The sequence below is a fragment of the Salmo salar genome, chromosome ssa14, assembly GCF_905237065.1.
Source record: "Salmo salar chromosome ssa14, Ssal_v3.1, whole genome shotgun sequence".
Classification (NCBI taxonomy): domain Eukaryota; kingdom Metazoa; phylum Chordata; class Actinopteri; order Salmoniformes; family Salmonidae; genus Salmo; species Salmo salar.
Window position 1 is genome coordinate 62,273,865 of NC_059455.1, and position 18,754 is coordinate 62,292,618.

Below are 18,754 nucleotides of genomic sequence, written 5' to 3' on the forward strand. Positions count from 1 at the left end.
GAGCTTTTCCTTCCAGTCTTTTTCCATAGGATCGGTCTGTGCTTCTGCTTCAGCCTTCAAGCTCGTCAAGTCTTCCCTTTGTCTTTTCATCAGTTCAAGACTGATATCCAATTCCTCTTTCTCCTTACTGATCTTATCTTGCCTCTCTTCCAACTGATCTTTCTCTTTCAGTACTTCATCCTTCCTGTCTTTCACTTCCTTCTTCTCTCTATCTAGTTCTTCACGCATTTTTTCCAACTCAAGCAATTTTGCATTCAGCTGGTCCTTTTCACTGTCAATTTCATCTCTAAGTCTTTTGATTTCATGACTTTCCTGCTTCAAGTTGTCCACCTTCCTTCCTATTTCTTCCCGCATTCTATCCTCTTCGTCTTTGAGTCTAGCCATCTTGTTTTCCATGTTCTCCTTTTCTCTCACCATTTCTGCCTCTTTCAATCTCAGTTCACCCATTGAGCTTTCTATCATTTCCTTGTCATTATCCATCTCTAGCAACTGTTTTTTCATGTCCGTCGTCATTTGTTCCAGATGTTCTTTCTCTTTCCTTTGGTCTTCCATGTGAGATTCTGTCTCCTCTCTCTGTCGCTGTGTCTCATTCCTCATTTGTTCCAGCTCCTCTCTCTCCTTTGTTAGCACATCCCGACTTTCTTCGATGTCTTGTTTCTCTCTTTCAATCTTGTCATTCATGAGTTCCAGTTCGTTCTGCTTTTGGTTGTTCTTTTCCATGAAACCCACCATTTCTTCTCTTTGTTTTTGAGTTTGGATAGCCAGTTCTTCAACCTTCCCCCCTCTCCCGTCTTGTCTCATCCATGACCTGATTTATGTTTTCAGATCGTCTTTCTAACTCAGCTTTGATCTGATCCAGCTTTTCCTTCTCCACCACGAATGTCTTGTTTGCTTTGTTCTATTTCCACCATTTGACCCTGGGTTTCAGACTTCATCAGCTCAAACTCATCTCTTTCTTTCATGGTCAATCCCTTCTTTCTCTCAAAGGCTTCTTTTTCCTTCTGTATCTCCTCCTTTACATCTTCAAGTTGTTGTCTTTCCCTCGTGAGCTTTTCCTTCCAGTCTTTTTCCATAGGATCGGTCTGTGCTTCTGCTTCAGCCTTCAAGCTCGTCAAGTCTTCCCTTTGTCTTTTCATCAGTTCAAGACTGATATCCAATTCCTCTTTCTCCTTACTGATCTTATCTTGCCTCTCTTCCAACTGATCTTTCTCTTTCAGTACTTCATCCTTCCTGTCTTTCACTTCCTTCTTCTCTCTATCTAGTTCTTCACGCATTTTTTCCAACTCAAGCAATTTTGCATTCAGCTGGTCCTTTTCACTGTCAATTACATCTCTAAGTCTTTTGATTTCATGACTTTCCTGCTTCAAGTTGTCCACCTTCCTTCCTATTTCTTCCCGCATTCTATCCTCTTCGTCTTTGAGTCTAGCCATCTTGTTTTCCATGTTCTCCTTTTCTCTCACCATTTCTGCCTCTTTCAATCTCAGTTCACCCATTGAGCTTTCTATCATTTCCTTGTCATTATCCATCTCTAGCAACTGTTTTTTCATGTCTGTCGCCGTTTGTTCCAGATGTTCTTTCTCTTTCCTTTGGTCTTCCATGTGAGATTCTGTCTCCTCTCTCTGTCGCTGTGTCTCATTCCTCATTTGTTCCAGCTCCTCTCTCTCCTTTGTTAGCACATCCCGACTTTCTTCGATGTCTTGTTTCTCTCTTTCAATCTTGTTATTCATGAGTTCCAGTTCGTTCTGCTTTTGGTTGTTCTTTTCCATGAAACCCACCATTTCTTCTCTTTGTTTTTGAGTTTGGATAGCCAGTTCTTCAACCTTCCCCCTCTCCCGTCTTGTCTCATCCATGACCTGATTTATGTTTTCAGATCGTCTTTCTAACTCAGCTTTGATCTGATCCAGCTTTTCCTTCTCCACACGAATGTCTTGTTTGCTTTGTTCTATTTCCACCATTTGACCCTGGGTTTCAGACTTCATCAGCTCAAACTCATCTCTTTCTTTCATGGTCAATCCCTTCTTTCTCTCAAAGGCTTCTTTTTCCTTCTGTATCTCCTCCTTTACATCTTCAAGTTGTTGTCTTTCCCTCGTGAGCTTTTCCTTCCAGTCTTTTTCCATAGGCTCGGTCTGTGCTTCTGCTTCAGCCTTCAAGCTCGTCAAGTCTTCCCTTTGTCTTTTCATCAGTTCAAGACTGATATCCAATTCCTCTTTCTCCTTACTGATCTTATCTTGCCTCTCTTCCAACTGATCTTTCTCTTTCAGTACTTCATCCTTCCTGTCTTTCACTTCCTTCTTCTCTCTATCTAGTTCTTCACGCATTTTTTCCAACTCAAGCAATTTTGCATTCAGCTGGTCCTTTTCACTGTCAATTTCATCTCTAAGTCTTTTGATTTCATGACTTTCCTGCTTCAAGTTGTCCACCTTCCTTCCTATTTCTTCCCGCATTCTATCCTCTTCGTCTTTGAGTCTAGCCATCTTGTTTTCCATGTTCTCCTTTTCTCTCACCATTTCTGCCTCTTTCAATCTCAGTTCACCCATTGAGCTTTCTATCATTTCCTTGTCATTATCCATCTCTAGCAACTGTTTTTTCATGTCCGTCGTCATTTGTTCCAGATGTTCTTTCTCTTTCCTTTGGTCTTCCATGTGAGATTCTGTCTCCTCTCTCTGTCGCTGTGTCTCATTCCTCATTTGTTCCAGCTCCTCTCTCTCCTTTGTTAGCACATCCCGACTTTCTTCGATGTCTTGTTTCTCTCTTTCAATCTTGTTATTCATGAGTTCCAGTTCGTTCTGCTTTTGGTTGTTCTTTTCCATGAAACCCACCATTTCTTCTCTTTGTTTTTGAGTTTGGATAGCCAGTTCTTCAACCTTCCCCCTCTCCCGTCTTGTCTCATCCATGACCTGATTTATGTTTTCAGATCGCCTTTCTAACTCAGCTTTGATCTGATCCAGCTTTTCCTTCTCCACACGAATGTCTTGTTTGTTTTGTTCTATTTCCTCCAATTGTCCCTGGGTTTCAGACTTCATCAGCTCAAACTCATCTCTTTCTTTCATGGTCAATCCCGTCTTTCTCTCAAAGGCTTCTTTTTCCTTCTGTATCTCCTCCTTTACATCTTCAAGTTGTTGTCTTTCCCTCGTGAGCTTTTCCTTCCAGTCTTTTTCCATAGGATCGGTCTGTGCTTCTGCTTCAGCCTTCAAGCTCGTCAAGTCTTCCCTTTGTCTTTTCATCAGTTCAAGACTGATATCCAATTCCTCTTTCTCCTTACTGATCTTATCTTGCCTCTCTTCCAACTGATCTTTCTCTTTCAGTACTTCATCCTTCCTGTCTTTCACTTCCTTCTTCTCTCTATCTAGTTCTTCACGCATTTTTTTCCAACTCAAGCAATTTTGTATTCAGCTGGTCCTTTTCACTGTCAATTTCATCTCTAAGTCTTTTGATTTCATGACTTTCCTGCTTCAAGTTGTCCACCTTCCTTCCTATTTCTTCCCGCATTCTATCCTCTTCGTCTTTGAGTCTAGCCATCTTGTTTTCCATGTTCTCCTTTTCTCTCACCATTTCTGCCTCTTTCAATCTCAGTTCACCCATTGAGCTTTCTATCATTTCCTTGTCATTATCCATCTCTAGCAACTGTTTTTTCATGTCCGTCGTCATTTGTTCCAGATGTTCTTTCTCTTTCCTTTGGTCTTCCATGTGAGATTCTGTCTCCTCTCTCTGTCGCTGTGTCTCATTCCTCATTTGTTCCAGCTCCTCTCTCTCCTTTGTTAGCACATCCCGACTTTCTTCGATGTCTTGTTTCTCTCTTTCAATCTTGTCATTCATGAGTTCCAGTTCGTTCTGCTTTTGGTTTGTTCTTTTCCATGAAACCCACCATTTCTTCTCTTTGTTTTTGAGTTTGGATAGCCAGTTCTTCAACCTTCCCCCTCTCCCGTCTTGTCTCATCCATGACCTGATTTATGTTTTCAGATCGTCTTTCTAACTCAGCTTTGATCTGATCCAGCTTTTCCTTCTCCACACGAATGTCTTGTTTGTTTTGTTCTATTTCCACCATTTGACCCTGGGTTTCAGACTTCATCAGCTCAAACTCATCTCTTTCTTTCATGGTCAATCCCTTCTTTCTCTCAAAGGCTTCTTTTTCCTTCTGTATCTCCTCCTTTACATCTTCAAGTTGTTGTCTTTCCCTCGTGAGCTTTTCCTTCCAGTCTTTTTCCATAGGATCGGTCTGTGCTTCTGCTTCAGCCTTCAAGCTCGTCAAGTCTTCCCTTTGTCTTTTCATCAGTTCAAGACTGATATCCAATTCCTCTTTCTCCTTACTGATCTTATCTTGCCTCTCTTCCAACTGATCTTTCTCTTTCAGTACTTCATCCTTCCTGTCTTTCACTTCCTTCTTCTCTCTATCTAGTTCTTCACGCATTTTTTCCAACTCAAGCAATTTTGCATTCAGCTGGTCCTTTTCACTGTCAATTTCATCTCTAAGTCTTTTGATTTCATGACTTTCCTGCTTCAAGTTGTCCACCTTCCTTCCTATTTCTTCCCGCATTCTATCCTCTTCGTCTTTGAGTCTAGCCATCTTGTTTTCCATGTTCTCCTTTTCTCTCACCATTTCTGCCTCTTTCAATCTCAGTTCACCCATTGAGCTTTCTATCATTTCCTTGTCATTATCCATCTCTAGCAACTGTTTTTTCATGTCCGTCGTCATTTGTTCCAGATGTTCTTTCTCTTTCCTTTGGTCTTCCATGTGAGATTCTGTCTCCTCTCTCTGTCGCTGTGTCTCATTCCTCATTTGTTCCAGCTCCTCTCTCTCCTTTGTTAGCACATCCCGACTTTCTTCGAGGTCTTGTTTCTCTCTTTCAATCTTGTCATTCATGAGTTCCAGTTCGTTCTGCTTTTGGTTGTTCTTTTCCATGAAACCCACCATTTCTTCTCTTTGTTTTTGAGTTTGGATAGCCAGTTCTTCAACCTTCCCCCTCTCCCGTCTTGTCTCATCCATGACCTGATTTATGTTTTCAGATCGTCTTTCTAACTCAGCTTTGATCTGATCCAGCTTTTCCTTCTCCACACGAATGTCTTGTTTGCTTTGTTCTATTTCCACCATTTGACCCTGGGTTTCAGACTTCATCAGCTCAAACTCATCTCTTTCTTTCATGGTCAATCCCTTCTTTCTCTCAAAGGCTTCTTTTTTCCTTCTGTATCTCCTCCTTTACATCTTCAAGTTGTTGTCTTTCCCTCGTGAGCTTTTCCTTCCAGTCTTTTTCCATAGGATCGGTCTGTGCTTCTGCTTCAGCCTTCAAGCTCGTCAAGTCTTCCCTTTGTCTTTTCATCAGTTCAAGACTGATATCCAATTCCTCTTTCTCCTTACTGATCTTATCTTGCCTCTCTTCCAACTGATCTTTCTCTTTCAGTACTTCATCCTTCCTGTCTTTCACTTCCTTCTTCTCTCTATCTAGTTCTTCACGCATTTTTTCCAACTCAAGCAATTTTGCATTCAGCTGGTCCTTTTCACTGTCAATTTCATCTCTAAGTCTTTTGATTTCATGACTTTCCTGCTTCAAGTTGTCCACCTTCCTTCCTATTTCTTCCCGCATTCTATCCTCTTCGTCTTTGAGTCTAGCCATCTTGTTTTCCATGTTCTCCTTTTCTCTCACCATTTCTGCCTCTTTCAATCTCAGTTCACCCATTGAGCTTTCTATCATTTCCTTGTCATTATCCATCTCTAGCAACTGTTTTTTCATGTCCGTCGTCATTTGTTCCAGATGTTCTTTCTCTTTCCTTTGGTCTTCCATGTGAGATTCTGTCTCCTCTCTCTGTCGCTGTGTCTCATTCCTCATTTGTTCCAGCTCCTCTCTCTCCTTTGTTAGCACATCCCGACTTTCTTCGATGTCTTGTTTCTCTCTTTCAATCTTGTTATTCATGAGTTCCAGTTCGTTCTGCTTTTGGTTTGTTCTTTTCCATGAAACCCACCATTTCTTCTCTTTGTTTTTGAGTTTGGATAGCCAGTTCTTCAACCTTCCCCCTCTCCCGTCTTGTCTCATCCATGACCTGATTTATGTTTTCAGATCGTCTTTCTAACTCAGCTTTGATCTGATCCAGCTTTTCCTTCTCCACACGAATGTCTTGTTTGCTTTGTTCTATTTCCACCATTTGACCCTGGGTTTCAGACTTCATCAGCTCAAACTCATCTCTTTCTTTCATGGTCAATCCCTTCTTTCTCTCAAAGGCTTCTTTTTCCTTCTGTATCTCCTCCTTTACATCTTCAAGTTGTTGTCTTTCCCTCGTGAGCTTTTCCTTCCAGTCTTTTTCCATAGGATCGGTCTGTGCTTCTGCTTCAGCCTTCAAGCTCGTCAAGTCTTCCCTTTGTCTTTTCATCAGTTCAAGACTGATATCCAATTCCTCTTTCTCCTTACTGATCTTATCTTGCCTCTCTTCCAACTGATCTTTCTCTTTCAGTACTTCATCCTTCCTGTCTTTCACTTCCTTCTTCTCTCTATCTAGTTCTTCACGCATTTTTTCCAACTCAAGCAATTTTGCATTCAGCTGGTCCTTTTCACTGTCAATTTCATCTCTAAGTCTTTTGATTTCATGACTTTCCTGCTTCAAGTTGTCCACCTTCCTTCCTATTTCTTCCCGCATTCTATCCTCTTCGTCTTTGAGTCTAGCCATCTTGTTTTCCATGTTCTCCTTTTCTCTCACCATTTCTGCCTCTTTCAATCTCAGTTCACCCATTGAGCTTTCTATCATTTCCTTGTCATTATCCATCTCTAGCAACTGTTTTTTCATGTCCGTCGTCATTTGTTCCAGATGTTCTTTCTCTTTCCTTTGGTCTTCCATGTGAGATTCTGTCTCCTCTCTCTGTCGCTGTGTCTCATTCCTCATTTGTTCCAGCTCCTCTCTCTCCTTTGTTAGCACATCCCGACTTTCTTCGATGTCTTGTTTCTCTCTTTCAATCTTGTTATTCATGAGTTCCAGTTCGTTCTGCTTTTGGTTGATCTTTTCCATGAAACCCACCATTTCTTCTCTTTGTTTTTGAGTTTGGATAGCCAGTTCTTCAACCTTCCCCCTCTCCCGTCTTGTCTCATCCATGACCTGATTTATGTTTTCAGATCGCCTTTCTAACTCAGCTTTGATCTGATCCAGCTTTTCCTTCTCCACACGAATGTCTTGTTTGTTTTGTTCTATTTCCACCATTTGTCCCTGGGTTTCAGACTTCATCAGCTCAAACTCATCTCTTTCTTTCATGGTCAATCCCTTCTTTCTCTCAAAGGCTTCTTTTTCCTTCTGTATCTCCTCCTTTACATCTTCAAGTTGTTGTCTTTCCCTCGTGAGCTTTTCCTTCCAGTCTTTTCCATAGGATCGGTCTGTGCTTCTGCTTCAGCCTTCAAGCTCGTCAAGTCTTCCCTTTGTCTTTTCATCAGTTCAAGACTGATATCCAATTCCTCTTTCTCCTTACTGATCTTATCTTGCCTCTCTTCCAACTGATCTTTCTCTTTCAGTACTTCATCCTTCCTGTCTTTCACTTCCTTCTTCTCTCTATCTAGTTCTTCACGCATTTTTTCCAACTCAAGCAATTTTGTATTCAGCTGGTCCTTTTCACTGTCAATTTCATCTCTAAGTCTTTTGATTTCATGACTTTCCTGCTTCAAGTTGTCCACCTTCCTTCCTATTTCTTCCCGCATTCTATCCTCTTCGTCTTTGAGTCTAGCCATCTTGTTTTCCATGTTCTCCTTTTCTCTCACCATTTCTGCCTCTTTCAATCTCAGTTCACCCATTGAGCTTTCTATCATTTCCTTGTCATTATCCATCTCTAGCAACTGTTTTTTCATGTCCGTCGTCATTTGTTCCAGATGTTCTTTCTCTTTCCTTTGGTCTTCCATGTGAGATTCTGTCTCCTCTCTCTGTCGCTGTGTCTCATTCCTCATTTGTTCCAGCTCCTCTCTCTCCTTTGTTAGCACATCCCGACTTTCTTCGATGTCTTGTTTCTCTCTTTCAATCTTGTTATTCATGAGTTCCAGTTCGTTCTGCTTTTGGTTGTTCTTTTCCATGAAACCCACCATTTCTTCTCTTTGTTTTTGAGTTTGGATAGCCAGTTCTTCAACCTTCCCCCTCTCCCGTCTTGTCTCATCCATGACCTGATTTATGTTTTCAGATCGTCTTTCTAACTCAGCTTTGATCTGATCCAGCTTTTCCTTCTCCACACGAATGTCTTGTTTGCTTTGTTCTATTTCCACCATTTGACCCTGGGTTTCAGACTTCATCAGCTCAAACTCATCTCTTTCTTTCATGGTCAATCCCTTCTTTCTCTCAAAGGCTTCTTTTTCCTTCTGTATCTCCTCCTTTACATCTTCAAGTTGTTGTCTTTCCCTCGTGAGCTTTTCCTTCCAGTCTTTTTCCATAGGATCGGTCTGTGCTTCTGCTTCAGCCTTCAAGCTCGTCAAGTCTTCCCTTTGTCTTTTCATCAGTTCAAGACTGATATCCAATTCCTCTTTCTCCTTACTGATCTTATCTTGCCTCTCTTCCAACTGATCTTTCTCTTTCAGTACTTCATCCTTCCTGTCTTTCACTTCCTTCTTCTCTCTATCTAGTTCTTCACGCATTTTTTCCAACTCAAGCAATTTTGTATTCAGCTGGTCCTTTTCACTGTCAATTTCATCTCTAAGTCTTTTGATTTCATGACTTTCCTGCTTCAAGTTGTCCACCTTCCTTCCTATTTCTTCCCGCATTCTATCCTCTTCGTCTTTGAGTCTAGCCATCTTGTTTTCCATGTTCTCCTTTTCTCTCACCATTTCTGCCTCTTTCAATCTCAGTTCACCCATTGAGCTTTCTATCATTTCCTTGTCATTATCCATCTCTAGCAACTGTTTTTTCATGTCCGTCGTCATTTGTTCCAGATGTTCTTTCTCTTTCCTTTGGTCTTCCATGTGAGATTCTGTCTCCTCTCTCTGTCGCTGTGTCTCATTCCTCATTTGTTCCAGCTCCTCTCTCTCCTTTGTTAGCACATCCCGACTTTCTTCGATGTCTTGTTTCTCTCTTTCAATCTTGTTATTCATGAGTTCCAGTTCGTTTCTGCTTTTGGTTGTTCTTTTCCATGAAACCCACCATTTCTTCTCTTTGTTTTTGAGTTTGGATAGCCAGTTCTTCAACCTTCCCCCTCTCCCGTCTTGTCTCATCCATGACCTGATTTATGTTTTCAGATCGTCTTTCTAACTCAGCTTTGATCTGATCCAGCTTTTCCTTCTCCACACGAATGTCTTGTTTGCTTTGTTCTATTTCCACCATTTGACCCTGGGTTTCAGACTTCATCAGCTCAAACTCATCTCTTTCTTTCATGGTCAATCCCTTCTTTCTCTCAAAGGCTTCTTTTTCCTTCTGTATCTCCTCCTTTACATCTTCAAGTTGTTGTCTTTCCCTCGTGAGCTTTTCCTTCCAGTCTTTTTCCATAGGATCGGTCTGTGCTTCTGCTTCAGCCTTCAAGCTCGTCAAGTCTTCCCTTTGTCTTTTCATCAGTTCAAGACTGATATCCAATTCCTCTTTCTCCTTACTGATCTTATCTTGCCTCTCTTCCAACTGATCTTTCTCTTTCAGTACTTCATCCTTCCTGTCTTTCACTTCCTTCTTCTCTCTATCTAGTTCTTCACGCATTTTTTCCAACTCAAGCAATTTTGCATTCAGCTGGTCCTTTTCACTGTCAATTACATCTCTAAGTCTTTTGATTTCATGACTTTCCTGCTTCAAGTTGTCCACCTTCCTTCCTATTTCTTCCCGCATTCTATCCTCTTCGTCTTTGAGTCTAGCCATCTTGTTTTCCATGTTCTCCTTTTCTCTCACCATTTCTGCCTCTTTCAATCTCAGTTCACCCATTGAGCTTTCTATCATTTCCTTGTCATTATCCATCTCTAGCAACTGTTTTTTCATGTCCGTCGTCATTTGTTCCAGATGTTCTTTCTCTTTCCTTTGGTCTTCCACCTGAGATTCTGTCTCCTCTCTCTGTCGCTGTGTCTCATTCCTCATTTGTTCCAGCTCCTCTCTCTCCTTTGTTAGCACATCCCGACTTTCTTCGATGTCTTGTTTCTCTCTTTCAATCTTGTTATTCATGAGTTCCAGTTCGTTCTGCTTTTGGTTGTTCTTTTCCATGAAACCCACCATTTCTTCTCTTTGTTTTTGAGTTTGGATAGCCAGTTCTTCAACCTTCCCCCTCTCCCGTCTTGTCTCATCCATGACCTGATTTATGTTTTCAGATCGTCTTTCTAACTCAGCTTTGATCTGATCCAGCTTTTCCTTCTCCACACGAATGTCTTGTTTGCTTTGTTCTATTTCCACCATTTGACCCTGGGTTTCAGACTTCATCAGCTCAAACTCATCTCTTTCTTTCATGGTCAATCCCTTCTTTCTCTCAAAGGCTTCTTTTTCCTTCTGTATCTCCTCCTTTACATCTTCAAGTTGTTGTCTTTCCCTCGTGAGCTTTTCCTTCCAGTCTTTTTCCATAGGATCGGTCTGTGCTTCTGCTTCAGCCTTCAAGCTCGTCAAGTCTTCCCTTTGTCTTTTCATCAGTTCAAGACTGATATCCAATTCCTCTTTCTCCTTACTGATCTTATCTTGCCTCTCTTCCAACTGATCTTTTTCTTTCAGTACTTCATCCTTCCTGTCTTTCACTTCCTTCTTCTCTCTATCTAGTTCTTCACGCATTTTTTCCAACTCAAGCAATTTTGCATTCAGCTGGTCCTTTTCACTGTCAATTACATCTCTAAGTCTTTTGATTTCATGACTTTCCTGCTTCAAGTTGTCCACCTTCCTTCCTATTTCTTCCCGCATTCTATCCTCTTCGTCTTTGAGTCTAGCCATCTTGTTTTCCATGTTCTCCTTTTCTCTCACCATTTCTGCCTCTTTCAATCTCAGTTCACCCATTGAGCTTTCTATCATTTCCTTGTCATTATCCATCTCTAGCAACTGTTTTTTCATGTCCGTCGTCATTTGTTCCAGATGTTCTTTCTCTTTCCTTTGGTCTTCCATGTGAGATTCTGTCTCCTCTCTCTGTCGCTGTGTCTCATTCCTCATTTGTTCCAGCTCCTCTCTCTCCTTTGTTAGCACATCCCGACTTTCTTCGATGTCTTGTTTCTCTCTTTCAATCTTGTCATTCATGAGTTCCAGTTCGTTCTGCTTTTGTTTGATCTTTTCCATGAAACCCACCATTTCTTCTCTTTGTTTTTGAGTTTGGATAGCCAGTTCTTCAACCTTCCCCCTCTCCCGTCTTGTCTCATCCATGACCTGATTTATGTTTTCAGATCGCCTTTCTAACTCAGCTTTGATCTGATCCAGCTTTTCCTTCTCCACACGAATGTCTTGTTTGTTTTGTTCTATTTCCTCCAATTGTCCCTGGGTTTCAGACTTCATCAGCTCAAACTCATCTCTTTCTTTCATGGTCAATCCCGTCTTTCTCTCAAAGGCTTCTTTTTCCTTCTGTATCTCCTCCTTTACATCTTCAAGTTGTTGTCTTTCCCTCGTGAGCTTTTCCTTCCAGTCTTTTTCCATAGGCTCGGTCTGTGCTTCTGCTTCAGCCTTCAAGCTCGTCAAGTCTTCCCTTTGTCTTTTCATCAGTTCAAGACTGATATCCAATTCCTCTTTCTCCTTACTGATCTTATCTCGCCTCTCTTCCAACTGATCTTTCTCTTTCAGTACTTCATCCTTCCTGTCTTTCACTTCCTTCTTCTCTCTATCTAGTTCTTCACGCATTTTTTTCCAACTCAAGCAATTTTGTATTCAGCTGGTCCTTTTCACTGTCAATTTCATCTCTAAGTCTTTTGATTTCATGACTTTCCTGCTTCAAGTTGTCCACCTTCCTTCCTATTTCTTTCCGCATTCTATCCTCTTCGTCTTTGAGTCTAGCCATCTTGTTTTCCATGTTCTCCTTTTCTCTCACCATTTCTGCCTCTTTCAATCTCAGTTCACCCATTGAGCTTTCTATCATTTCCTTGTCATTATCCATCTCTAGCAACTGTTTTTTCATGTCTGTCGTCATTTGTTCCAGATGTTCTTTCTCTTTCCTTTGGTCTTCCATGTGAGATTCTGTCTCCTCTCTCTGTCGCTGTGTCTCATTCCTCATTTGTTCCAGCTCCTCTCTCTCCTTTGTTAGCACATCCCGACTTTCTTCGATGTCTTGTTTCTCTCTTTCAATCTTGTTATTCATGAGTTCCAGTTCGTTCTGCTTTTGGTTGTTCTTTTCCATGAAACCCACCATTTCTTCTCTTTGTTTTTGAGTTTGGATAGCCAGTTCTTCAACCTTCCCCCTCTCCCGTCTTGTCTCATCCATGACCTGATTTATGTTTTCAGATCGTCTTTCTAACTCAGCTTTGATCTGATCCAGCTTTTCCTTCTCCACACGAATGTCTTGTTTGCTTTGTTCTATTTCCACCATTTGACCCTGGGTTTCAGACTTCATCAGCTCAAACTCATCTCTTTCTTTCATGGTCAATCCCTTCTTTCTCTCAAAGGCTTCTTTTTCCTTCTGTATCTCCTCCTTTACATCTTCAAGTTGTTGTCTTTCCCTCGTGAGCTTTTCCTTCCAGTCTTTTTCCATAGGATCGGTCTGTGCTTCTGCTTCAGCCTTCAAGCTCGTCAAGTCTTCCCTTTGTCTTTTCATCAGTTCAAGACTGATATCCAATTCCTCTTTCTCCTTACTGATCTTATCTTGCCTCTCTTCCAACTGATCTTTCTCTTTCAGTACTTCATCCTTCCTGTCTTTCACTTCCTTCTTCTCTCTATCTAGTTCTTCACGCATTTTTTCCAACTCAAGCAATTTTGCATTCAGCTGGTCCTTTTCACTGTCAATTACATCTCTAAGTCTTTTGATTTCATGACTTTCCTGCTTCAAGTTGTCCACCTTCCTTCCTATTTCTTCCGCATTCTATCCTCTTCGTCTTTGAGTCTAGCCATCTTGTTTTCCATGTTCTCCTTTTCTCTCACCATTTCTGCCTCTTTCAATCTCAGTTCACCCATTGAGCTTTCTATCATTTCCTTGTCATTATCCATCTCTAGCAACTGTTTTTTCATGTCCGTCGTCATTTGTTCCAGATGTTCTTTCTCTTTCCTTTGGTCTTCCATGTGAGATTCTGTCTCCTCTCTCTGTCGCTGTGTCTCATTCCTCATTTGTTCCAGCTCCTCTCTCTCCTTTGTTAGCACATCCCGACTTTCTTCGATGTCTTGTTTCTCTCTTTCAATCTTGTTATTCATGAGTTCCAGTTCGTTCTGCTTTTGGTTGTTCTTTTCCATGAAACCCACCATTTCTTCTCTTTGTTTTTGAGTTTGGATAGGCAGTTCTTCAACCTTCCCCCTCTCCCGTCTTGTCTCATCCATGACCTGATTTATGTTTTCAGATCGTCTTTCTAACTCAGCTTTGATCTGATCCAGCTTTTCCTTCTCCACACGAATGTCTTGTTTGCTTTGTTCTATTTCCACCATTTGACCCTGGGTTTCAGACTTCATCAGCTCAAACTCATCTCTTTCTTTCATGGTCAATCCCTTCTTTCTCTCAAAGGCTTCTTTTTCCTTCTGTATCTCCTCCTTTACATCTTCAAGTTGTTGTCTTTCCCTCGTGAGCTTTTCCTTCCAGTCTTTTTCCATAGGATCGGTCTGTGCTTCTGCTTCAGCCTTCAAGCTCGTCAAGTCTTCCCTTTGTCTTTTCATCAGTTCAAGACTGATATCCAATTCCTCTTTCTCCTTACTGATCTTATCTTGCCTCTCTTCCAACTGATCTTTCTCTTTCAGTACTTCATCCTTCCTGTCTTTCACTTCCTTCTTCTCTCTATCTAGTTCTTCACGCATTTTTTCCAACTCAAGCAATTTTGCATTCAGCTGGTCCTTTTCACTGTCAATTACATTTCGAAGTCTTTTGATTTCATGACTTTCCTGCTTCAAGTTGTCCACCTTCCTTCCTATTTCTTCCCGCATTCTATCCTCTTCGTCTTTGAGTCTAGCCATCTTGTTTTCCATGTTCTCATTTTCTCTCACCATTTCTGCCTCTTTCAATCTCAGTTCACCCATTGAGCTTTCTATCATTTCCTTGTCATTATCCATCTCTAGCAACTGTTTTTTCATGTCCGTCGTCATTTGTTCGAGATGTTCTTTCTCTTTCCTTTGGTCTTCCATGTGAGATTCTGTCTCCTCTCTCTGTCGCTGTGTCTCATTCCTCATTTGTTCCAGCTCCTCTCTCTCCTTTGTTAGCACATCCCGACTTTCTTCGATGTCTTGTTTCTCTCTTTCAATCTTGTTATTCATGAGTTCCAGTTCGTTCTGCTTTTGGTTGTTATTTTCCATGAAACCCACCATTTCTTCTCTTTGTTTTTGAGTTTGGATAGCCAGTTCTTCAACCTTCCCCCTCTCCCGTCTTGTCTCATCCATGACCTGATTTATGTTTTCAGATCGTCTTTCTAACTCAGCTTTGATCTGATCCAGCTTTTCCTTCTCCACACGAATGTCTTGTTTGCTTTGTTCTATTTCCACCATTTGACCCTGGGTTTCAGACTTCATCAGCTCAAACTCATCTCTTTCTTTCATGGTCAATCCCTTCTTTCTCTCAAAGGCTTCTTTTTCCTTCTGTATCTCCTCCTTTACATCTTCAAGTTGTTGTCTTTCCCTCGTGAGCTTTTCCTTCCAGTCTTTTTCCATAGGCTCGGTCTGTGCTTCTGCTTCAGCCTTCAAGCTCGTCAAGTCTTCCCTTTGTCTTTTCATCAGTTCAAGACTGATATCCAATTCCTCTTTCTCCTTACTGATCTTATCTTGCCTCTCTTCCAACTGATCTTTCTCTTTCAGTACTTCATCCTTCCTGTCTTTCACTTCCTTCTTCTCTCTATCTAGTTCTTCACGCATTTTTTCCAACTCAAGCAATTTTGCATTCAGCTGGTCCTTTTCACTGTCAGTTTCATTTCGAAGTCTTTTGATTTCATGACTTTCCTGCTTCAAGTTGTCCATCTTCCTTCCTATTTCTTCCCGCATTCTATCCTCTTCGTCTTTGAGTCTAGCCATCTTATTTTCCATGTTCTCCTTTTCTCTCACCATTTCTGCCTCTTTCAATCTCAGTTCACCCATTGAGCTTTCTATCATTTCCTTGTCATGATCCATCTCTAGCAACTGTTTTTTCATGTCCGTCGTCATTTGTTCCAGATGTTCTTTCTCTTTCCTTTGGTCTTCCATGTGAGATTCTGTCTCCTCTCTCTGTCGCTGTGTCTCATTCCTCATTTGTTCCAGCTCCTCTCTCTCCTTTGTTAGCACATCCCGACTTTCTTCGATGTCTTGTTTCTCTCTTTCAATCTTGTCATTCATGAGTTCCAGTTCGTTCTGCTTTTGTTGTTATTTTCCATGAAACCCACCATTTCTTCTCTTTGTTTTTGAGTTTGGATAGCCAGTTCTTCAACCTTCCTCCTCTCCCGTCTTGTCTCATCCATGACCTGATTTATGTTTTCAGATCGTCTTTCTAACTCAGCTTTGATCTGATCCAGCTTTTCCTTCTCCACACGAATGTCTTGTTTGCTTTGTTCTATTTTCCAACTTTGACCCTGGGTTTCAGACTTCATCAGCTCAAACTCATCTCTTTCTTTCATGGTCAATCCCTTCTTTCTCTCAAAGGCTTCTTTTTCCTTCTGTATCTCCTCCTTTACATCTACAAGTTGTTGTCTTTCCCTCGTGAGCTTTTCCTTCCAGTCTTTTTCCATAGGCTCGGTCTGTGCTTCTGCTTCAGCCTTCAAGCTCGTCAAGTCTTCCCTTTGTCTTTTCATCAGTTCAAGACTGATATCCAATTCCTCTTTCTCCTTACTGATCTTATCTTGCCTCTCTTCCAACTGATCTTTTTCTTTCAGTACTTCATCCTTCCTGTCTTTCACTTCCTTCTTCTCTCTATCTAGTTCTTCACGCATTTTTTCCAACTCAAGCAATTTTGCATTCAGCTGGTCCTTTTCACTGTCTATTTCATCTCTAAGTCTTTTGATTTCATGACTTTCCTGCTTCAAGTTGTCCATCTTCCTTCCTATTTCTTCCCGCATTCCATCCTCTTCGTCTTTGAGTCTAGCCATCTTGTTTTCCATGTTCTCCTTTTCTCTCACCATTTCTGCCTCTTTCAATCTCAGTTCACCCATTGAGCTTTCTATCATTTCCTTGTCATTATCCATCTCTAGCAACTGTTTTTTCATGTCCGTCGTCATTTGTTCCAGATGTTCTTTCTCTTTCCTTTGGTCTTCCATGTGAGATTCTGTCTCCTCTCTCTGTCGCTGTGTCTCATTCCTCATTTGTTCCAGCTCCTCTCTCTCCTTTGTTAGCACATCCCGACTTTCTTCGATGTCTTGTTTCTCTCTTTCAATCTTGTCATTCATGAGTTCCAGTTCGTTCTGCTTTTGTTTGTTCTTTTCCATGAAACCCACCATTTCTTCTCTTTGTTTTTGAGTTTGGATAGCCAGTTCTTCAACCTTCCCCCTCTCCCGTCTTGTCTCATCCATGACCTGATTTATGTTTTCAGATCGCCTTTCTAACTCAGCTTTGATCTGATCCAGCTTTTCCTTCTCCACACGAATGTCTTGTTTGCTTTGTTCTATTTCCTCCATTTGACCCTGGGTTTCAGACTTCATCAGCTCAAACTCATCTCTTTCTTTCATGGTCAATCCCTTCTTTCTCTCAAAGGCTTCTTTTTCCTTCTGTATCTCCTCCTTTACATCTTCAAGTTGTTGTCTTTCCCTCGTGAGCTTTTCCTTCCAGTCTTTTTCCATAGGCTCGGTCTGTGCTTCTGCTTCAGCCTTCAAGCTCGTCAAGTCTTCCCTTTGTCTTTTCATCAGTTCAAGACTGATATCCAATTCCTCTTTCTCCTTACTGATCTTATCTCGCCTCTCTTCCAACTGATCTTTCTCTTTCAGTACTTCATCCTTCCTGTCTTTCACTTCCTTCTTCTCTCTATCTAGTTCTTCACGCATTTTTTCCAACTCAAGCAATTTTGTATTCAGCTGGTCCTTTTCACTGTCAATTTCATCTCTAAGTCTTTTGATTTCATGACTTTCCTGCTTCAAGTTGTCCACCTTCCTTCCTATTTCTTCCCGCATTCTATCCTCTTCGTCTTTGAGTCTAGCCATCTTGTTTTCCATGTTCTCCTTTTCTCTCACCATTTCTGCCTCTTTCAATCTCAGTTCACCCATTGAGCTTTCTATCATTCCCTTGTCATTATCCATCTCTAGCAACTGTTTTTTCATGTCTGTCGTCATTTGTTCCAGATGTTCTTTCTCTTTCCTTTGGTCTTCCATGTGAGATTCTGTCTCCTCTCTCTGTCGCTGTGTCTCATTCCTCATTTGTTCCAGCTCCTCTCTCTCCTTTGTTAGCACATCCCGACTTTCTTCGATGTCTTGTTTCTCTCTTTCAATCTTGTTATTCATGAGTTCCAGTTCGTTTCTGCTTTTGGTTGTTCTTTTCCATGAAACCCACCATTTCTTCTCTTTGTTTTTGAGTTTGGATAGGCAGTTCTTCAACCTTCCCCCTCTCCCGTCTTGTCTCATCCATGACCTGATTTATGTTTTCAGATCGTCTTTCTAACTCAGCTTTGATCTGATCCAGCTTTTCCTTCTCCACACGAATGTCTTGTTTGCTTTGTTCTATTTCCACCATTTGACCCTGGGTTTCAGACTTCATCAGCTCAAACTCATCTCTTTCTTTCATGGTCAATCCCTTCTTTCTCTCAAAGGCTTCTTTTTCCTTCTGTATCTCCTCCTTTACATCTTCAAGTTGTTGTCTTTCCCTCGTGAGCTTTTCCTTCCAGTCTTTTTCCATAGGATCGGTCTGTGCTTCTGCTTCAGCCTTCAAGCTCGTCAAGTCTTCCCTTTGTCTTTTCATCAGTTCAAGACTGATATCCAATTCCTCTTTCTCCTTACTGATCTTATCTTGCCTCTCTTCCAACTGATCTTTCTCTTTCAGTACTTCATCCTTCCTGTCTTTCACTTCCTTCTTCTCTCTATCTAGTTCTTCACGCATTTTTTCCAACTCAAGCAATTTTGCATTCAGCTGGTCCTTTTCACTGTCAATTACATCTCTAAGTCTTTTGATTTCATGACTTTCCTGCTTCAAGTTGTCCACCTTCCTTCCTATTTCTTCCCGCATTCTATCCTCTTCGTCTTTGAGTCTAGCCATCTTGTTTTCCATGTTCTCCTTTTCTCTCACCATTTCTGCCTCTTTCAATCTCAGTTCACCCATTGAGCTTTCTATCATTTCCTTGTCATTATCCATCTCTAGCAACTGTTTTTTCATGTCCGTCGTCATTTGTTCCAGATGTTCTTTCTCTTTCCTTTGGTCTTCCATGTGAGATTCTGTCTCCTCTCTCTGTCGCTGTGTCTCATTCCTCATTTGTTCCAGCTCCTCTCTCTCCTTTGTTAGCACATCCCGACTTTCTTCGATGTCTTGTTTCTCTCTTTCAATCTTGTCATTCATGAGTTCCAGTTCGTTCTGCTTTTGGTTTGATCTTTTCCATGAAACCCACCATTTCTTCTCTTTGTTTTTGAGTTTGGATAGCCAGTTCTTCAACCTTCCCCCTCTCCCGTCTTGTCTCATCCATGACCTGATTTATGTTTTCAGATCGCCTTTCTAACTCAGCTTTGATCTGATCCAGCTTTTCCTTCTCCACACGAATGTCTTGTTTGCTTTGTTCTATTTCCACCAATTGACCCTGGGTTTCAGACTTCATCAGCTCAAACTCATCTCTTTCTTTCATGGTCAATCCCTTCTTTCTCTCAAAGGCTTCTTTTTCCTT

The 18,754-nt window shown here is 41.3% G+C and overlaps 4 protein-coding genes across 4 annotated transcripts; all 4 read right to left on the bottom strand.

Annotated features, from left to right (window-relative positions):
* Positions 1 to 219: 219 nt before the first annotated feature.
* Positions 220 to 3,409, bottom strand: LOC123726610 (intracellular protein transport protein USO1-like). Its single transcript, XM_045693755.1, has one exon. The coding sequence runs from the start codon at positions 3,360 to 3,362 to the stop codon at positions 840 to 842; it is 2,523 nt and encodes an 840-aa protein (XP_045549711.1). The 5' UTR covers positions 3,363 to 3,409; the 3' UTR covers positions 220 to 839.
* Positions 3,410 to 6,982: 3,573 nt separating this feature from the next.
* LOC123726613 (trichohyalin-like) lies at positions 6,983 to 8,954 on the bottom strand. Its single transcript, XM_045693758.1, has one exon. The coding sequence runs from the start codon at positions 8,952 to 8,954 to the stop codon at positions 7,284 to 7,286; it is 1,671 nt and encodes a 556-aa protein (XP_045549714.1). The 3' UTR covers positions 6,983 to 7,283.
* A 3,919-nt stretch (positions 8,955 to 12,873) lies between these two features.
* Positions 12,874 to 15,135, bottom strand: LOC123726584 (golgin subfamily A member 6-like protein 22). Its single transcript, XM_045693684.1, has one exon. The coding sequence runs from the start codon at positions 15,133 to 15,135 to the stop codon at positions 12,874 to 12,876; it is 2,262 nt and encodes a 753-aa protein (XP_045549640.1).
* Positions 14,641 to 18,267, bottom strand: LOC123726585 (trichohyalin-like). Its single transcript, XM_045693685.1, has 2 exons — positions 17,549 to 18,267; positions 14,641 to 17,406 (listed from the first exon to the last, which is right to left on the bottom strand). Exons 1-2 carry the CDS (start codon positions 18,265 to 18,267, stop codon positions 15,300 to 15,302), a joined length of 2,826 nt encoding a protein of 941 aa, XP_045549641.1. The 3' UTR covers positions 14,641 to 15,299.
* Positions 18,268 to 18,754: the final 487 nt, after the last annotated feature.